Genomic DNA, 21,533 nt, shown 5'->3' with positions numbered 1-21,533 from the left:
GGCAGATTAGCCACTCGTCACCTGATCCTCACCCTGCACCCTGATCTTTTCCCGCAAAATCTCAGTTTTCTTCTCCAGCGAATGACGGGGATCTGGGCCTGGTCGGGTGTCTGTAGTATATCCCTCCCGTCCGACTCATTGACGAAGAACTCTTCGTCTAATTTGAGGTGAGTAATCTCAGTTCTGATGTCCAGAAGTTATTTTCTGTCATAAGAGACGGTAGCAACAACATTATGTACAAAACAAGTTACGAACTACTCAAAAACACAAACAAAATAGCATGGTTGGCTAAGAGCCGATAAGATGGCAGCCGTCCCCTCCGGCGCCATCATACACTTGTCAAACTCGGACAATGCTTTTGGATAGAGTGAGGAAATGGTGCACACTGGTACCCTTATCATTTGTTGAAATTGGCCCCTAATGAATGATGCAAATTATTTCAATATGAAGTCCTTCAAAGTAATTCACAATTGTAGGGTGGTTCATTCTTTCTGCAGTCCCTTAGGGCAGTGGCGTGTATTCATGGATGCCAAGGGAATCCAGGCTTCCAATTTTTTTATTTTTTTTTACGCAAAAAAAAGAAAAAAAAAGAAAGAAATCATTTGATCTTTTGTCTCTCTAGTGTTTCAAAATGTTCCATCTATTCGCAAGAGGCTGAATGTATCTTACAGGAGAAAAACAGAGCAAGCTAAACAGCACCTCTCTGTCTCTATGTGTAGGCCAACTATCTGATGCTGTCTGGTCCAAACAAGTATGTTGTTGCCGTCCGTAGCATTGAAGGCAAGGGAAGCCAGCAAGCATCTGGCCTCCCTTGATTAAAACAAAAGTGTACAAAATGTGCCAATCAGCATTGCACTAAACTGAGCGAGCTCAACTGCGTGGCGCACAACAACAACAAAAAGTGTAAAAGGGAAGCCAGCTTGGATTTTGGCATCACTCCTATCAAAACCCATTGAGAGTATACTTAAATTACATAACTTGAATTGTTGCATGTCGTTGTTGTCCTCCAGTGGCCAGCTAGCTAGCTAAAATTGGCCCTTTCCTTAATTAGCCATGGATGAAGATAGGGGTTTGGACTTGTGGCTTTACATAATTCTCCATACTGCCAATGATTGTAATGGTGATTATGATACAACCATTAATTCATACATTGTGCCCCTGGCCTGAGAGGATGGGAAGTTCAACCTGTAGCTAGATGTAGAAGGCTAATGTTAACTAGCTAACGTTGGTCATGAATGGAAGTTAGGCTAGCGAGCAAGCATTAAAGCCAGGTAGACTAGAACAACAAAAAATAAAAGCATGTACTGTATGACAGAGTGATAGACCATTTTGTCAACATGAAAGAGAGGAAGATGGCATTTCTCTAGTAGGGTTAGTTAACATATTTTTCTAATTGTATGAACGAGCAGGCACACAGAGAAATGAGCACCATGGACAGCCACGTTTGGCTTACATTGATTGTACTAAATTGTTTTTGGTATCTTTTAGTTGTCACTGTATTAGACTAAGCATAGGTGATTTGATGATGTTGAAATGTTGAAGTTGAAAAGGTGCTGGAATAGTGGCGGCAGCTCCTGTTTTCTTTGCGACTTGCGGTAACTCTGTGGTTCTAAATCAATAGTTGTTCAGTGGTCCGAAAATGTTGGAAACATTACCTTGCTTGACCATGCAATTGTCTGTTACTACATGCAATATGCTGGACAGAGTTTGCTATCTGGTTTGTGATAAAACAAAGGTGTGGTTTATTTATTCTGCCAACATTTTCTTATTGTCTCAGCCTTTAGGCCTATATATCACGGTCGCAAGACATAAATTAACAGGCTATAGTGCAAAATACGCAAATTATCATCACACAAATGTTGCGATATGGCTTTTTGGGGGGCTTCCACAGTGATTTTACCCACACAGCCTTAGCGATCTCCGTTTTTAACTTTATTGTATGGTTGTGGAATAATCCATTGTGAATGCTTCTTGTATAGGCTTATAGTCCAAGCTATATTTTACAAAAGCATGTAGGCCTATCCCATCGTTAGTTGATTCAAATATCGAATTGATAACGGATGACATAAACCAGGAAGAATCAACTTTTTGTGGACAATAAATTTAGGCTACATTTTGACGCATTTGTCTGGATAATATCCATGGAATATAGTAGTCTGGAATAATAATAATATCCATGGAATATAGTAGTCTGGAATAATAATATCCATGGAATATAGTAGTCTGGAATAATAATAATAATATCCATGGAATATAGTAGTCTGGAATAATAATAATAATATCCATGGAATATAGTAGTCTGGAATAATAATAATAATATCCATGGAATATAGTAGTCTGGAATAATAATAATATCCATGGAATATAGTAGTCTGGAATAATAATAATATCCATGGAATATAGTAGTCTGGAATAATAATAATATCCATGGAATATAGTAGTCTGGAATAATAATAATATCCATGGAATATAGTAGTCTGGAATAATAATAATATCCATGGAATATAGTAGTCTGGAATAATAATATCCATGGAATATAGTAGTCTGGAATAATAATAATATCCATGGAACACAGTAGTCTGGAATAATAATAATATCCATGGAATACAGTAGTCTGGAATAATAATAATATCCATGGAATACAGTAGTCTGGAATAATAATAATATCCATGGAATACAGTAGTCTGGAATAATAATATCCATGGAATATAGTAGTATGGAATATAGTAGTCTGGAATTCCAGGCACCGGTTCAAACATCTCAATTGGTGAGTGGTGGGATGGGGACTGTAATTTGTCCTTGGGTGTGTCTCCCATACTGTCGCTGGGTGTCGGGGTGGGGCTGGCTGTTAGAGCGGGGGCGACAGCTGTGCAATGGGCAAACTCTCGATCAGTCTCACAGCACCGTGTATATTAAAAATGTCCCATTACCATTGTTGAGACTCTAGACCGGGAGCATCATAGATCAATATGCAGCATCACATTTATGCACACATTGTTATGTTTCTTTGTATACTATATCACAGCTTCAGTTTGAGGAATATACTGTAACTTTTGACAAGTACTGTAGGCCTACAGATACTGTATATGGTCACACTTTTCTTCGTCCCAAACGGAACCCTATTCCCTATATAGTGCACTACTTTTGACCAGAGCCCTATGCACCCTGGCCAAAAGTAGTGCACTAAATAGGGAGCTATTTGGGACATACTCCATGTCCACTACTCTGATCTGGTAATCTGTGACAGCTCATGCCCACTTTTACACACACACTCCTCAAACACCTGTCCCAAAGCGACATACACAACAGCTGCTCTGTCCCTGATGGCCGAGCAGCACACACCCGTCTTTGTGTGTTAGCAAACTGCTGACCACTCAACACATACCGTCAGCTGAGCAGTTAAAGGCCGGAGAGGGGTGTGTTAGTGTAAGGCTTTAAAATGCTCGAGCATGGCACGGACCGCAGCTTTCATTCCACACAAAAGACAGATGGCTATATCACACACCACAGGTCATCAATTCATTTGACTTTGGGTTCAAATCCCCTGCAAACATAAAATATTAAGGAAAAGTCAACTGTGCTGTTGTAACAGAGTCGGTTTTGTCCCTGTCCCTCACTGGGCACAAACCAGTTACATTCTGCACAACAATACTTTGATTCCATATCAGCTATTAGGTACAGATCTAGGATCAGCTTCCGCTCCCCCAAACCTAACCTGAACCATTAGCAGGGGAAATGCAAAACTGACCCAAGTTCAGCAACTTCACTCCACACCACATCAGCTACACTGTCATAAACCAATAACCCACTTACATTTCAGCAAGCATTTAGTGTACAGAGGAGAGGGGACGATTTCCATGCGTTACACATTTATTCCACAAATATCACAAAGACATATATAATGACAAGGTTATAGTCATGATCATTGTTGGGGAGTATGGGGAGGAGTCTGTTCAGGGGCAGAGGGCAGAGTCAATGTATCTGAAATGGCTTCATTGGTTGATCCTGTGGGCACCTCAACCTGTGGAGAGGGAGAGCCAATAGGATTAAACCGGCAGTTCGATAATTAATTATGAATAGATACTGATAGAGATTCTTAAAGGGATGTTTCACTTTTTAAAGGATCACTTTACTCAAACATATTTCCGATTCCCCCCCCCCATTTGTCAACTGTTGATATGGACCAAAACAATTGTGCAGGTCAGCAGTAAAGATTTGAGATACTAAAGAACCCCTTTCAGTAAAAATCTAAAAGTGAGATCAGGATGGGCTTTAACTCATTTTGACCTACCTAGGTGTTGTTGCTTCATCCAAACCACTCAAAATAATGTGGAGAGATGTAACCTGATCCTCACAACATTTGTAATGATTTTGAACGCACCGCTAGCTGGTACAAACCATTTCCACTAGTATTGCTACATGCTCCAAAAATGCCAGCCAGGAGATTCTGGATGTTATTAAATAACCAGCTAACGAAAATAACAGTTCAGATGCAATGACAATACCCTAGCTATGTCGCATACAAGCTACAACTTCAAAAAACAAAGTGAACTTGGTCTTTAAAATTGTGAAGAGTAATATTTTCTTACCAACTTCTCTGCCCTGCTCCTCAGTTTCCTCCACACAGTGTGGTGGGCCTACGGAAAGAGAACAGGAGAAATGAATGAATGACTCAGTCAGTGGCACTCATCACTCACACACATTCACTCACTGACACTTAGTCACTGACACTCGAACACATCCAAAAGAGGCTTCATACATTGACTGAAACATGTCCTACATATTTGTGCGCGTACGTACCTGCTGCTGGAGGGGCAGTGAGAGCCCCTGGGCCCGGCGGTGGAGACCCCACTTGCCCTCTCCTAGAGGGTGGATGGCAGTGACCTCATACTGAGAGCACAGCCCTGTCCTCGCCACCAAGGGGCCCCCACTCAACAGAACATGGTCCCCACACCTAAGAGACAGATACGAGGTGAGACAAGAGTGTGTGTGTGCCATATACGTGTATGAAAACACAGTGAAGATGAGTGTCACTATTCTTTATCCCCTTACACTGTGTATAAGACAGTAGTTTTTTTTGACGGATGTTGTCGGAACTAGAAGCACAAGCATTTCGCTAGTCATCTGCTAACCATGTGTATACAAATAAAATTTGATTTGATTTGATTTGAATACCTGTAGCTCACCTGTTCCTGTAGCTCACCTGTAGAGGATCACTGTGCCTTTAGGACTTTGTGCCGACTTCTCCTCCACTTCCTTCTGCTTACACCTACAAAGACAAACACAGGTACAGCTAGAACACGAAACAGACTAAAATAAGTGAAAAAGTGCTTTGAAAACATGGAGGAAAAGGCATAGAAGGGAAAATATTGCAAGAAAAGAGAGGTTTCGAAACTGGCTTTGCCAATAGGCTTTCAGTCCAGAAAAATGCTAGGTTATAACCTGTTATAACAGCACTTAACAAGCTGCAACACCTTCTCAGTCCTCCGAAAGGGGGTACTGATGGCCAAATTCAATACCTTTCCATTATTTTGGTTTGTCTTGTATATTTTATCCCCCCCCCCCAAAAATGATACAATTGAACAAGAGAGTATAGAAATAAAGTACCTGCTGTGAGAGAAGACCTCCAGGGCAACAGGGGGTGCCACCTCCAGAGGCTCCCAGGGCAGGTCCCGATGGATCAGCTGCTGAGCACCACGCGTCAGAGAGCGCAGGGACTCCTGGGACACACACACACTCAGGTCATTTCACTTTGCTCAACACGCATGCACAGTGGGGTCCGAAATTATTTACACCCTTGATAAAGATGAGCAACAATGACTGTATAAAATAAATGATTCAAATACAGAGCTATATTGTATGCAACATTTAAAATATATATTATATTTTATACTAATACATTTTTTTTTTAAATTGGCATCCCTAAAGATTCTTATGAATAAAGTAGTCAAAGTTAAGTAATTGGTCCCATATTACTAGCACGCAATGACTATATCAAGCTTGTGACTTCAAACTTGTTGGATGCATTTGCAGTTCATTTTGGTTGTGTTTCAGATTATTAAATTAAATGGTAAATAATTTATTTTGTCATTTTGGAGCCACTCTTTTTGAAAATGAAAGTACAATAATCCTGAATTAATCATAAATAATGATGATTGAGAAAGTTAGAGGATCAAAGATCATACCACCCCCCCCCCCAAGACATTCTAAACTCTGTTACTGGCAATGGTGAGAGGTTAGCTTGTCTTGGGGGGTATGATCTGAAACTCTAACTTTCTCACAAAAACACATGATTTACCATGCATGTCTCTATTGGGCAAAAATAATCTGAAACACAACCAAAACAAACTGCAAATGCATCCAACAAGTTTGTAGAGTTACACGCTTGATGTAGTCAATACTAAACTTTTGACTACTTTATGTATCCAGGCTGTATCACATCCGGCCGTGATTGCGAGTCACATAGGGAGGTGCACAATAGGCCCAGCGTCGTCCGGGTTTGGCCTGGGGTAGGCTGTCATTGTAAATAAGAATTTGTTCTTAACTGACTTGCCTAGTTAAATAAAGGTTAAAGAAAAAATACAATAAATGTATATTGTATAAATCTTTAGGGGTGTCAATACATTTTAAGCCCTACCTTTTTAAGAAACAAAATCTTTCTCTGGGCAATTGTATTAGTTTAATATAATTACATTTCTTTTGGCATACAATACAGGTCATTATTTGAACTATTTATTTTATACAGTCATTATTCGGGCCCCCGAGTGGCACAGCAGTCTAAGCCACTGTATCTCAGTGCAAGAGGCGACCCCCTGGTTCAAATCCAGGCTGTATCACATCCGGCTTTGATTGGGAGTCCCATAGGGCGGCGCAAAATTGGCCCAGCGTCGTCCGGGTTTGGCCGGTGTAGGCTGTCATTGTAAATAAGAATTTGTTCTTAACTGACTTGCCAAGTTAAATGAAAGCTCACATTTTGTATTATTTTTATTATATACACAGTTGAAGTCGGAAGTTTACATACACCTACGTGGGAGTCAATAAAAATCATTTTTCAACAACTCCACAAATTTCTTGTTAACAAACTATAGTGTTGGCAAGTCGGTTAGGACATCTACTTTGTGCATGACAAGTATGTTTCCTAAAATTGTTTAGACAAGAGTATTTCACTTATAATTCACTGTATCACAAGTCCAGTGGGTCAGAAGTTTACATACACTAAGTTGCCTTTAAACAGCTTGGATAATTCCAGAAAATGATGTCATGGCTTTAGAAGATATAATCTTTATCAAGGCTGTCAATCATTTTGGAATCTCCTGTATAATAACAGAACAACACACAGTTCCACACATACCAGAATATAACACACTGACCTCTGAAGGGTTCCAGGCGTCTAACTGAGGATCCAGCACCACATCACAACAGAACGCTCCTGAAGTTACTGCAGAGAGAGAGATTACATACATTGTATGAATTATATACACTGTGTGTACAAAACCTTAGGAACACCCCCCTAATATTGAGTCGCACCCCCCCTTTTGCCCTCAGAGCCGCCTCAATTCGTCGGGGCATGGACCCTACAAGGTGTCAAAAGTGTTACACACGGAAGCTGGTCCATGTTGACTCCAATGTGTCAAGCTGGTAGGATGTCCCTTTGGGTGGTGGACCATTCTTGATACACATGGGAAACTGTTGAGCATGAAAAGCCCAGCAGCGTTGCAGTTTGTCACACCCTCAAACCAGTTCGTCATACCCAGTTTGAAATATTTTGTCTTTCCATTCACCCTAAACGACACACATACACAATCCATGTCTCAATTGTCTCAAAGCTTAAAAATCCTTCTTCAACCCGTCTCCTCCCCTTCATCTACACGGATTGAAGTGGATTTAACAGATGACACCAATAAGGGATCATAGCTTTCACCAAGTCAGTCTACGTCATGGAGAGAGCAGGTGTTCATAATGTTTTGTACACTCAGTCTACATTGTATATAACTTACAAGTAATACATAGTGTCACCATCATCAATGTACATTTTGTTGTTTATCGATGAGGCATTTTTTCTTTTTAATAATCGTTTTCTTTAATTACATCTATCGACCGAAGACTACACAATACAACAGCAGTAGTGTACATGATTATATTTACTATTATTATTACTACTGAAATGAACTTCATTATCCTTTTTGCATTGCATATTTACTGAAATGCTGTACAGTACCACTATCTACAAATTGAATTTTATGCCAACAAAACAATCTGAATTTGAAAGAGATAGCGAGAGAGAGCGAAAAAGCAAAAAAAAGCTAGCGATAGAACGAGCGAGCGTAAGTAAAAGCTGGTGCATTGGGAAAGTGTTCAGACCTCCTGACTTTTTCATCATTTTGTTAAGTTACAGCCTCGTTTTAAAATGGATTTGTTTTACCCCCTCATCAATCTACACACAATATTCCATAATGACATAGCAAAAACAGCTTTTCATACATTTTTGCAAATGTATATAAAAATACAAAACTGAAGTCCAGGCTCTGGTTGGGCCACTCAAGGACATTCAGAGACTTGTCCCGAAGCCACTCCTGCGTTGTCTTGGCTGTGTGCTTAGGGTCGTTGTCCTATTGGAAGGTGAACCTTCACCCAGTCTGAGGTCCTGAGCGCTCTGGAGCAGGTTTTCATCAAGGATCTCTCTGTACTTTGATCCATTCATCTTTGCCTTGATCCTGACCAGTCTCCCAGTCCCTGCCGCTGAAAAACATCCCCACAGCATGATGCTGCCACCACCATGCTTCACAGGAGAGATGGTGTCGGGTTTCCTCCAGACGTGACACATTCAGTCTTGGTTTCAATTTTGGTTTAATCAGACCAGAGAATCTTGTTTCTCATGGTCTGAGAGTCCTTTAGGTGCCTTTTGGCAAACTCCAAGTGGGCTGTCATGTGCCTTTTACTGAGGGGTGGCTTCAGGCCACTCTATCATAAAAGCCTGATTGGTGGAGTGCTGCAGTCCTTCTGGAAGTTTCTCCCATCTCCACAGAAGCATTACAAGCATTTCGCTACACCCGCAATAACATCTGCTAAACATGTGTATGTGAAAAATAAAATGATTTTATTTTTGAAGTTCTGTCAGAGTGACCATCAGGTTCTTGGTCGCCTTCCTGACCAAGGCCCTTCTCCCCCGATTGCTCAGTTTAGCCAGCTCTAGGAAGAGTCTTGGTGGTTCCAAACTTCTTCCATTTAAGAATGATGGAGGCCACTGTGTTCTTGGAGACCTTCAATGCTATAGATTTTTTTTTGTACCCTTCCCCAGATCTGTGCCTCAACACAATCCTGTCTCGGAGCTCTACGGACAATTCCGTCAACCTCATGGCTTGGTTTTTGCTCTGACATGCACTGTCAACTGTGGGACCTTAGACAGGTGTGTGCCTTTCCAAATCATGTCCAATCAATAGAATTTACCACAGGTGGACTCCAATCAAGTTGTAGAAACATCTCAAGGATGATCAATGGAAACAGGATGCACCTGATCCCAATTTGGCATCTCATAGCAAGGGGTCTTAATATATATGTAAATAAGGTATTTCAGTGTTTTCGCTTTGTCATTATGCGGTGTTGTGTGTAGATTATTCTAATCAATTTTTAGAAAAAAGCTGTAACATAACGAAATGTGGAACTAGTCAAGGTGTCTGAATACTTTCCGAATGCACTCAATATAAGGATTCATTGTATCTAGGATTCAGTTCCAATCTGTTGACTAGATGCTAGTCATTTCTTGATGTTTTTTAAATTATTTTTTATGAAAATGGTAGGGAAAACATGGGTATGAGTGTTTCCTGGCTTATACCTAGCACCTCTGGGAGACTGAGCAGTTCCACAGAAAAGTCTTCTTTAAAGGCATCCTGAAGGACCTGGCCAAGGAGGGCTGCACACGACCGCCAGTATGCCTAGGGAGGGAGTGAGAGGCCACACACACACACAAACCAACAGCCAATTACCACAGTCACAGTCTGAGACCAGTCAGTCACCACCACCAGAAAACAACCACTTTGGGGGCAAATATGTCTGGTGTCAAAAGTTTGGCCTATATGGTATCTATGGCCCTGTACACTACAGTCTATATGTACACTGCAGAAATGTTTCTTACCTAGATACAGTACATCTTAACATTACAATGCAATGCAATGACTTGACATCTTCAAAAGGTAAATTCTCTCAGTATACTGGCAAATCATTTTGCTTACTTTAACCTAAGAAAAAGGCTTGAAACAAGTCAGAATATCTTAAAACAAGACCAATTACCTTGATGCATTTTCTGGGTGAGTGAGATCAACTCAAAACAAGTATATATATATATTTTTTTAACTTCAATACATTTACTGTTCAGGAGTCTTATGGCTTGGGGGTAGAAGCCGTTTAGAAGCCTCTTGACCTAAGGTCCCTCAGTTGAGTAGTGAATTTCAAACACAGATTCAACAGCAAAGACCAGGGAGTTTTTCAATGCCTTGCATATTTTATATTTAACCTTTATTTAACCAGGCAAGTCAGTTATTTACAATGACAGCCTAGGAACATTGGGTTAACTGCCGTGTTCAGAGGTAGAACGACAGATTTTTTTTTTTTACACTGTCAGCTCGGGGATTCGATCTAGCAACCTTTCGGTTACTGACCCAACGCTCTAACCACTAGACAACCTGCCGCCCCTAATTGGTAGATGGGTAAAAATAAAAATATAAAGCAGACACTGAATATTCCTTTGTGCTTGAAGAAATAATTACTTAAACTTTGGATGGTGTATCAATACAGCCAGTCACTACAATGATACAGGCGTCCTTCCTAACTCAGTTGCCGGAGAGGAAGGAAACCGCTCAAGGATTTCACAATGAGGCCAATGCTTATTTTAGAACAGGTACAGAGTTTAATGGCTGTGATGGGAGAAAAGTGAGGATGGATCAACAACATTGTAGTTGCTCCTCTATACCCACCTAAGTGACAGATTATAAAGAAGGAAGATTTTGAATATTTTTTATTCTGTACAAACAAGCATCCTGTTTGCAATAAGGCACTAAAGCACTACTGCAAAAAATTTGGCATTTTTTCAAAACTTTTTTATCCTGAATACAAATAGTTATGTTTGTGGTAAATCCAACATCACTGAGTACCACTCTCTTTTAAAGCATGGTGGTGGCTGCATCATGTTATGGATATGCTTATCATCGGCACGGACAAGGGACGTTTGTTTTAGGATAAAAAGAAACGGAATAGAGCCAAGTACAGACAAAATCCTGGTTCAGTCTGCTTTCCAACAGACACTGCGAGACGAATTCACCTTTAAGTAGGACAATAACCTAAAACACAAGTCCAAATATACACTGGAGTTGTTAACCAAGACGACATTGAATGTTCCCGAGTGGCCTATTTAAGAGTTTTGACTTAAATTGGCTTGAAATTTATGGCAAGATTTAAAAATGGCTGTCTAGCAATGATCAACAACCTACTTGACAGAGCTTGAAGAGTTAAAGAATACATGGGCAAATATTGTACAATCAAGGTGTGCAAAGTTCTTAGAGACTTACCCAAAAAGGTCAACATTCACAAGGCCGCAGGGCCAGACGGATCACCAGGACGTGTACTACGAGCATGCGCTGACCAACTGGCAAGTGTCTTCACTGACATTTTCAACACCTCCCTGTCCGAGTCTGTTTCAAGCAGACCACCATAGTCTGTGTGCCCAAGAACACCAAGGTAACCTGCCTAAATGACTACCGACCCGTAGCACTCACATCTGTAGCCAAGAAATGCTTTGAAAGGCTGGTCATGGCTCACATCAACACCATTATCCCAGAAACCCTAGACCCACACCAATCTGCATACCGCCCCAACAGATCCACAGATGATGCAATCTCGATTGCACTCCACACTGTCCTTTCCCACCTGGACAAAAGGAACACCTATGTGAGAATGCTATTCATTGACTACAGCTCAGCGTTCAACACCACAGTGCCCTCAAAGCTCATCACTAAGCTAAGGACCCTGGGACTAAACACCTCTGTCTACAACTGGTGGTAAGGGTAGGTAACAACACATCCTCCACGCTGATCCTCAACACAGGGGCCCCTCAGGTGTGCGTGCTCAGTCCCCTCCTGCACTCCCTGTTCACTCATGACTGCACGGCCAGGCACAACTCCAACACCATCATTAAGTTTGACAACAGTGGAAGGCCTGATCAACGACAAAGACGAGACAGCCTATAGGGAGGAGGTCTGAGACCTGGCCGTGTGGTGCTAGGACAACAACCTCTCCCTCAACGTAACCAAGACTAAGGAGATGATTGTGGACTACAGGAAAAGGAGCACCGAGCACGTCCCCATTCTCATTGACAGGGCTGTACTGGAGCAGGTTGAGAGCTTCAAGTTCCTTGGTGTCCACATCACCAACAAACTGACATGGTCCAAGCACACCAAGGCAGCCGTGAAGAGGGCATGACAAAACCTATTCCACCTCAGGAGACTGGAAAGATTTGGCATGGGTCCTCAGATCCTCAAAAGGTTCTACAGCTGCACCATCGAGAGCATCCTGACTGGTTGCATCACTGCCTGGTATGGCAACTGCTCGTCCTCCGACCGCAAGGCAGAGTGTAGTGCGTACAGCCCAGTACATCACTGGGGCCAAGCTTCCTGCCATCCAGGACCTCAATACCAGGTGGTGTCAGAGGAAGGCCCTAAAAATTGCCAAAGCCTCCAGCCACCCTAGTCAGAAACTATTCTCTCTGCTACCGCACGGCAAGCGGTACCGGAGCACCACGTCTAGGTCCATGAGGCTTCTAAACAGCTTCTACCCCCAAGCCATAAGACTCCTGAACAGCTAATCAAATGCCTTCCCAGACTATTTGCATTACCACCCTCTTTTACACCGCTGCTACTCTCTGTTGTTATCATCTATGCATAGTCCCTTGAATAACTCTACCTTCATGTACATATTACCTCAACTAACCGGTGCCCCCGCACATTGACCCTGTACCGGTACCCCCCTGTATATAGTCCCGCTATTGTTATTTTACTGCTGCTCTTTAATAACTTGTTACTTCAGTTTCTTATTATTATCTGTATTTTTTAAAACTGCATTGTTGGTTAGGGGCTTGTAAATAAGCACTTCACTGTAAGGTCTACACCGGTTGTATTCGGCGCATGTGACTAATACGATTTCATTTAACCGTTTGTGGGGGAAATACTAAACTAATCCAACATCAGTGTCTAAGTGCAACTTCACCCTACACCAGTGCTATATACCTCAGTGCATGTATACTTATATCTGTGGTGCTGTGTTGTACCTGGTTGACCAGCAGTGGGTCTGTGTCTTTGAAGGTGAGCAGGGAGAGGGAGCAGGATTGGGTGAGGGGCTGGTGCAGGGACCAGGGCTTTCCGTCTACTAAGGCCAGGGCAGAGCTGGTTACATACCACTCTGTCAAGTCTAAGAGAGAGAGAGAGATTTAATATGATTCATACTAGAGAATTTTTCTGACTGCCTTGACAAAATCAATGCGGCACACAGACAAACCACAGGTATTGTCCCTGTACTCACGGCGTGCACAGCTGTGTGGTGTGGACAGTCCCTTGTTCATGACGAGCAGGGTGCCCTGCAGACCGGGTATTTGCAAGGTCACCTCGATCTTCTCTGTGCGTGGGTACAGGGAACGCTGGCGAGCCTGCTCTCGGGAAAACACAGCGCTGCGCCGACCACGCACCTCAGCAGCGGAGAGACGCACAGAGGCAGCACTGGATGCCAACCCTGAGTCAATGAATTCATGATGAGTACATGATAAGACAATACACTATGAATAATACACATTTCCTACGGCAAAACTAGTTTGAAGATTCAAGATTTAATGGAATTCGCCATTCGTTGGTCATCATTGGAATAGTGTTATTGGGAACTAGCTATCCCACGAAAATCGATTTCCGAAAAACTTATCTTGAACAAATGTTAACTTTACGTACTGGGCACTACAACTGCAGTGCCGGAGCCACAAAGCAATAACATGGCAACTGATTTTCACAATCCAACATCCTATACACAAATTAGCGATGCAGAAACCCAGATGAGCGATATAAACTCTCTCTGTCATAGTTTACATCATGAACATTTGTTGATGATGTCATGATCTAATACTGTACGTAGCAACCACCCAAGGTCATTTTGTATACAGTGAAGGTAGCTAATTAGCATTCGTAGCTAGCCCATGTTATACGAGTGGCAGCGGTTGTGTGGTCATATGTTGTACTTACGGCGCTGTAGAAGTTGACATGCGGTACGACACGCCATTGTTGTTTTTGGTGATGAATCTCTGGTGCTGGTTTAACAGTAGGGCACCAATGCCGGGCTAAATGATGTGTATTTTACACTGCTATTTTCTATAGAGTTCGTTTGGACGCCATGCCTGTCTGAAGAGCAACGTTGATTTCGGTCCGGGTAGAATAAATTGTTGGGGTGTTGAATAGTTCCCACATAAACGCTTGAGAGGACATTATGTTCCAAAAACAGACAGCAGGTGTAGTTGTACTATGTTTCAGTAAAGCATGAACAGTATTATTGATAGTTTTGTCTGTTCAGAGATGTGGCTCACTGACCAACCAGAATGTTATTGTTGACATCTGACGTATCCAGCATGGACAGTCGCTAGTGGTCACTATTGTATTTACATATACAATATCCCCATTATATGGCAGGCCCTATAAAATACAAACTCATAAACGTCTCTTTCATATGGCAGGCCCTATAAAATACAAACTCATAAACGTCTCTTTCATTTCATTTTTTTTTTTGGAGACAGTGGTGGGATAACAATTGCACGGAATGAGCATGCAGTCATATAAACATGAAAGTTGTTCTCCAAGGGGTAGAGGCGTGGCACTCAATTAGGTGCGTGGTTAAATGGCGCCATCGTGTGTTCAATAAATGAAATCACATTTTATTGGGCGCATACACAGGACCAACCAAAAGTTGACACACCTACTCATTCAAGGGTTTTTCTTTATTTTTTACTATCTTCATTGTATAATAATAGTGAAGACATTAAAACTATGAAATAACATGTGTAATCATGAATCATCAACAATCATGTATTAACCAAAAAGATGTTAAACAAATCAAAATATATTTTAGATTCGTCAAGTAGCAACACTTTGCCTTGATGACAGCGTTGCACACTCTTGGAATTCTCTCAACCAGCTTCACCTGGAATTATTTTCCAACCGTCTTGAAGGATTTTCCACATATGCAGAGTAATTGTTGGCTGCTTTTCCGTCACTATGCAGCCCAACTCATCCCAAACCATCTCAATTGGGTTGAGGTCGGGTGATTTTGGAGGCCAGGTCATCTGATGCAGCACTCCGTCACTCTCCTTCCTGGTCAAATAGGTGTGTTAGGTCATTGTCCTGTTGAAAAACAAATGAAAGTTCGACTAAGCACAAATCAGATGGGATGGCATATCGCTGCAGAATGCTGTGGTAGCCATGCTGGTTAAGTGTGCCTTGAATTCTAAATAAATCAGTAACAGTGTCACCAGCAAAGCACCCCCACACCATCACACCTCCTCCTCCATGTTTCATGGTGGGAGCCACACATGCAGAGATCCTCCGTTCACCTACTCTGGATCTCACAAAGACACAGTGGTTGAACCAAAAATCTCAAATTTGGACTCATCAGACCAAAGGACAGATTTCCACCAATCTAATGTCCATTGCTCGTGTTTCTTGGCCAAACAAGGTGCCGTTAACTCTAATGAACGTATCCTCTGCATCAGAGGTAATTCTGGGTCTTCCTTTCCTGTGGCGGTCCTCATGAGAGCCAGTTTCATCATAGCATTTGATGGTCTTTGTGACTGCACTTAAAGACACTTTCAAAGTTCTTGAAATGTTCCAGACTGACTGACCTTCATGTCTTAAAGTAATGATGGACTGTCATTTCTCTTTGATTTTTTGAGCTGTACTTGCAAAAATATGAACTTGGTCTTTTACCAAATAACAATATCTTCTGTATACAACCCCTGTCTTGTCACCCCTGTCTTGTCACAACACAAGTGATTGGCTCCAACGCATCAAGAAGGAAAGAAATTCCAAAAATGAACTTTTAACAAGGCACACCTGTTAATTGAAATGTATTCCAGGTGACTACCTCATGAAGCTGGCTGAGAGAATGCCAAGAGTGTGCAAAAGCTGTCATCAAGGCAAAGGGTGGCTATTTGAAGAATCTCAAATATAATTTGATTTGTTTAACACTGTTTTGGTTACTACATTATTCCATATGTGTTATTTCATAGTTTTGATGTCTTCTCTATTATTCTACAATGTAGACAATAGTAAAATAAAGAAAAAACATTGAATGAGTAGGTGTTCTAAAACTTTTGACCAGTAGTGTATATAGTAAAGTAAACAAGATAATTAAGAAATAAGAGAGGAAGTTATATACAGGGATAGACAGATATACACGAACACAGGGCTGAAAAGTGACTGGTAGCAGGAACATATATCAACTTCTGGTAATATACTAGTGGTAAGATATACAGCTGAAGTCGGAAGTTTACATACACTTAGGTTGGAGTCATTAAAACTAGTTTTTCAACCACTCCACAAATTTCTTGTTAATTAACAAACTATAGTTTTGTCGGTTAGGACATTACTTTGTGCATGACATAAGTAATTTTTCCAACAATTGTTTACAGATTATTTCACTTGTAATTCACTGTATCACAATTGCAGTGGGTCAGAAGTTTACATACACTAAGTTGACTGTGCCTTTAAACAGCTTGGAAAATTCAGGAAAATGGTGTCATGGATTTAGAAGCTTCTGATAGGATAATTGACATAATTTGAGTCAATTGGAGGTGTACCTGTGGATGTATTTCAAGGCCTACCTTCAAACTCAGTGCCTCTTTGCTTGACATCATGGGAAAATCAAAGAAGTGCAAATCAATCCCAGAACAACAGCAAAGGACCTTGTGAAGACGCTGGAGGAAACAGGCACAAAAGTATCTATACCCACAGTAAAACGAGTCCTATATCGACACAACCTGTAAGGCCACTCAACAAGGAAGAAACAACTGCCCCAAAACCGCCATAAAAAATCCAGACTACGGTTTGCAACTGCACATGGGGACAAAGATCGTACTTTTTGGAGAAATGTCCTCTGGTCTGATGAAACAAAAATATTACTGTTTGTCCATAATGACCATCGTTATGTTTGGAGGAAAAAGGGGGAGGCTTGCAAGCCGAAGAGCACCATCCCAACCTTGAAGCACCGTGGTGGCAGCTTCATGTTGTGGGGGTCTAGTGCACTTCACAAAATAGATGGAATAATGAGGGAGGAAAATTATGTGGATATATTAAAGCAAGATCTTAAGACATCAGGCAGGAAGTTAAAGCTTGGTCGCAAATGGGTCTTCCAAATGGACAATGACCCCAAGCATACAAAGTTGGCTTCAGGACAACAAAGTCAAGGTATTGGAGTGGCCATCACAAAGCCCTGACCTCAATCCTATAGAAGATTTGTGGGCAGAACTGAAAAAGCATGTGAGAGCAAGGAGGCCTACAAACCTGACTCAGTTACACCAGCTCTGTCAGGAGGAATGGGCCAAAATTCATCCAACTTATTGTGGGAAGCTTTCGGAAGGCTTACCCGAAACGTTTCACCCAAGTTAAACCATTTAAAGGCAATGCTACCAAATACTAATTAAGTGTATGTCAACTTCTGACCCAGTGGGAATGTGATGAAAGAAATAAAAGCTGAATTAAATCATTCTCTCTACTTACTATTATTCTGACATTTCACATTCTTAAAATAAAGTGGTGATCCTAACTGACCTAAGACAGGGAATTTTTACTCTGATTAAATGGCAGGAATTGTGAGAAACTGAGTTTAAATGTATTTGGCTAAGGTGTATGTAAACTTCTGACTTCAACTGTACATGTAAACAGGAATAATAGTGACCAGTGGCAGGATAAATATATATATATACTTATGGTAATGGCAATCAATCAATGGACAGCAACGTAATGGAGTAATACATCTAATCAATAATTATTTTGGCAGCAGCGTAGGTTGTGTCTGAGTGGATAGAGTACCAGTGGATGAGCATAGAGTCAGTGTGGATAGTCTGTGGGAGAGTGAGAGCTGTAGTTGTTAGCACAGGTACTGCCTGCCTGGCGGGAGCGTGGAGAACAGCTGGAGTGTTCGGCAATAGTTCAAGCCTTTCTCAGACGACACATGGCATGTACGTCCTGGATGGCTGGGAGCTCGCCCCCAGTGATGCGCTGGGCTGTCTGCACCACCCTCTCTCGGGACTTCCGGTCGCAGGCGGTGCAGTTGGCTTACCAGACAGTGATACAACCGTTGTGTCATCAGCAAGCTTTATGACGGGGTAGTGGTAACAGTACAGCGTAGTGGTAATAATACATCTAATCTATCGTCATTTTAGCAGCAGCGTAGGTGTGAGGGGGATTAGTGGTAGTTAGCCATTTAGCAGTCTTATGGTGTGGGGATAGAAGCTGTTTAGGAGTCTGTTGGTCTGAGCCTTGATGAACCGGTACTGTCTGCAGGAAGGGAGCATAAAGAGCAGTCCATGTCTCGGGTGACTGGAGTCTGTGGGATTTTTTCCAGGCCTTAGATACTGCCTGGCATATACGTCCTGGATGTCTGGGAGCTCACCCCCGGTGATGCACTGGGCCATCCGCACCACCCTCGGGAGCGCCTTCCGGGTCGAGGGCACTACATCCTCAAACACCTCGATAACTCAAGGACCTATGCAAGGATATTGTTTGTGGACTTTAGCTCTGCGTTCAATACCATCATCTAAGAACTGCTACAAAATAAACTCTGTGTCCAGCTCCATCTGTCAGTGGATCACTGACTTCCGGACCAACAGGACACAACACGTAAAGCTGGGAAAACACCTTTCGGACTCTTTACCCGTCAGCACTGGAGAACCGCAAGGATGCGTGCTCTCACCTCTACTCTACACCAATGACTGCACTTCCAACAACATGACGGCAATGAGTCCATGTACCACCGAGAGGTTGACCAGCTAGTGGCCTGGTGCAGTTGCAATTACCTGGAACTAATCACAGACAAAACTGTGAAAATGGTGGTTGGCTTCAGAAAACGCCCCCCACCATCTCTCCCCCTCGAGATGGATGACTCAGCTGTTAGCATGGCTGAATCATTCAAATTCTTGGGGACCATCATCTCCCACAACCTCAAGTGGGAGGACAACATCACAGCGGTCACCAAGAAGGCACACCAGCGGATGTACTACTTGTGGCAAATTTAAAAAGTGCAAAATCTCGCAGTCAATCATGATCCGGTTTTATGCATTAATTGTTGAGCCTTCGTTACTGCCTTCATCACTGTCTGGTTTGGGTCTGCGTCTACCTGCTGCAAGGGCAAACTGCAACGCATTGTCCAGTCTGCAGACAGGGTCATGTCTGCCACCTGCCCTCCATCAAGGTCCTGCACGACTCCAGGGCAAGGAAGAGTTCAGGAAAGATTGCCAACCCCTCCCACCCTGGTCACCCCCTCCTCCAAAAATGAACCCCTAGCAGGCGGTTCAGGTCAATCATGACCAAAACCTCCCACACCTGAAACGTTTCTTTGCCCGGGCTGTGGCCTTCACCAACCGACCATCTGGCCGTTTCCCTTTCCCTGGATCGCTATCCTGCTCTTCATCCTGACGCTTTTCCTGACCACCATTGAGTGTCCAAAATAGTCCAAATTGGTGAAGTGAAATGGAAAAAAGGACTTGTAAAACGGAAAAGTGGTGCGTGCATATGTATTCACCCCCTTTGCTATGAAGCCCCTAAATAAGATCTGGTGCAACCAATTACCTTCAGAAGTCACATAATTAGTTAAATAAAGTCCACCTGTGTGCAATCTAAGTGTTACATGATCTCAGTAAATATACACCTGTTCTGAAAGGCCCCAGACTCTGCAACACCACCAGCCAAGAGGCACCACCAAGCAAGTGGCACCATGAAGACCAAGGAGCTCTCCAAACAGGTCAGGGACAAAGTTGTAGAGAAATACAGATCAGGGTTGGGTTATAAAAAATATATATATACAGTGGGGAGAACAAGTATTTGATACACTGCCGATTTTGCAGGTTTTCCTACTTACAAAGCAAGTAGAGGCCTGTCATTTTTTTTAATCATAGGTACTTCAACTGTGAGAGACGGAATCTAAAACAAAAATCCAGAAAATCACATTGTATGATTTTTAAGTAATTAATTTGCATTTTATTGCATGACATAAGTATTTGATCACCTACCAACCAGTAAGAATTCCGGCTCTCACAGACCTGTTAGTTTATCTTTAAGAAGCCCTCCTGTTCTCCACTCAATACTTGTATTAACTGCACCTGTTTGAACACGTTACCTGTATAAAAGACACCTGTCCACACACTCAATCAAACAGACTCCAACCTCTCCACGATGGCCAAGACCAGAGAGCTGTGTAAGGACATCAGGGTTAAAATTGAAGACCTGCACAAGGCTGGGATGGGCAACAGGACAATAGGCAAGCAGCTTGGTGAGAAGGCAACAACTGTGGGCGCAATCATTAGAAAATGGAAGAAGTTCAAGATGGCGGTCAATCACCCTCGGTCTGGGGCTCCATGCAAGATCTCACCTCGTGGGGCATCAATGATCATGAGGAAGGTGAGTCTCAAAGAAAACAATTAGTAACCCACTATGCCGTCATGGATTAAAATCCTGCAGCACACGCAAGGTCCCCCTGCTCAAGCCAGCGCATGTCCAGGCCTGTCTGAAGTTTGCCAATAACCATCTGGATGATCCAGAGGAATGGGAGAAGGTCATGTGGTCTGATGAGACAAAAATAGAGCTTTTTCGTCTAAAACACCACTCGCCGTGTTTGGAGGAAGAAGGATGTGTATAACCCCAAGAACACCAACCCAACCGTGAAGCATGGAGGTGGAAACATAATTCTTTGGGGATGCTTTTCTGCAAAGGGGACAGGACGACTGCACCGTATTGAGGGGAGGATGGATGGGGCCATGTATCGCGAGATCTTGGCCAACAACCTCCTTCCCTCAGTAAGAGCATTGAAGATGCTGTATAATGTGGTGTGGGAAGTCATGTTCAAAGTCTAGAGTTTCATAAAAACCTGATGATCTAACAACTAACACACGTATATAATTTATATCGTTTACACATGTAGGATTTTCATTTGAGCCAGTTTGCTACAGCAGCAACAGGAAATGTGAATTATTATGTGGATAATAATGAATTACATTTTTTTGTCGGGGTTGATACATTTTACATTAGGGCAAATCAAGTCTGAAATTTTGAAGTGGAAATGTAAAAACTCGGAAGCCTTTTTAAACCTTATACACTACATGTTTGCATTTCCGACTGTGCAGGAACATTCTCATCAAATGAAAATCCTACATCTGTATGATACTGATATTTGTATTATAGCCTATTAATAATTGTATAAACGTCATTAAATACATTTGACTCTTTTTTTCCACATTTGTTGAA

The 21,533-nt window shown here is 42.1% G+C and overlaps 2 protein-coding genes across 2 annotated transcripts in view; both read right to left on the bottom strand.

Moving 5' to 3' along the window:
• Positions 1 to 3,852: 3,852 nt before the first annotated feature.
• Positions 3,853 to 14,528, bottom strand: mrpl39 (mitochondrial ribosomal protein L39). Its single transcript, XM_024426212.2, has 10 exons — positions 14,271 to 14,528; positions 13,567 to 13,773; positions 13,316 to 13,455; positions 9,833 to 9,932; positions 7,371 to 7,438; positions 5,608 to 5,720; positions 5,204 to 5,269; positions 4,801 to 4,954; positions 4,590 to 4,637; positions 3,853 to 4,021 (listed from the first exon to the last, which is right to left on the bottom strand). The coding sequence occupies exons 1-10, from the start codon at positions 14,305 to 14,307 to the stop codon at positions 3,923 to 3,925; spliced, it is 1,032 nt and encodes a 343-aa protein (XP_024281980.1). The 5' UTR covers positions 14,308 to 14,528; the 3' UTR covers positions 3,853 to 3,922.
• A 6,500-nt stretch (positions 14,529 to 21,028) lies between these two features.
• LOC112254010 (ras-related protein Rap-2a-like) overlaps positions 21,029 to 21,533 on the bottom strand; it is a 12,055-nt gene continuing 11,550 nt past the window's right edge. The window contains exon 2 of the mRNA XM_024426211.2: positions 21,029 to 21,533. This exon is cut by the window's right edge and continues 947 nt beyond it. The gene's annotated coding sequence lies outside the window, so the exon portion shown is untranslated.

The sequence above is a fragment of the Oncorhynchus tshawytscha genome, linkage group LG07, assembly GCF_018296145.1.
Source record: "Oncorhynchus tshawytscha isolate Ot180627B linkage group LG07, Otsh_v2.0, whole genome shotgun sequence".
NCBI classification, from domain to species: Eukaryota; Metazoa; Chordata; class Actinopteri; order Salmoniformes; family Salmonidae; genus Oncorhynchus; species Oncorhynchus tshawytscha.
The sequence above is the reverse complement of the archived record's forward strand: the minus strand, read 5'-3'. Positions and strand labels throughout refer to the sequence as shown.

What these genes read in the sequence shown, in the direction of transcription:
- mrpl39 (XM_024426212.2), bottom strand. Translation starts at nt 14,307, where the DNA reads ATGGCGTGTCGTACCGCATGTCAACTTCTACAGCGCC. An exon ending in ACCCACTGCTGGTCAACCAG is followed by an intron (nt 9,933 to 13,315) that starts GTACAACACAGC and finishes CTCCCTCCCTAG; the next exon opens with GCATACTGGCGGTCGTGTGC. An exon ending in CACTGCCCCTCCAGCAGCAG is followed by an intron (nt 4,638 to 4,800) that starts GTACGTACGCGC and finishes CTCTTTCCGTAG; the next exon opens with GCCCACCACACTGTGTGGAG.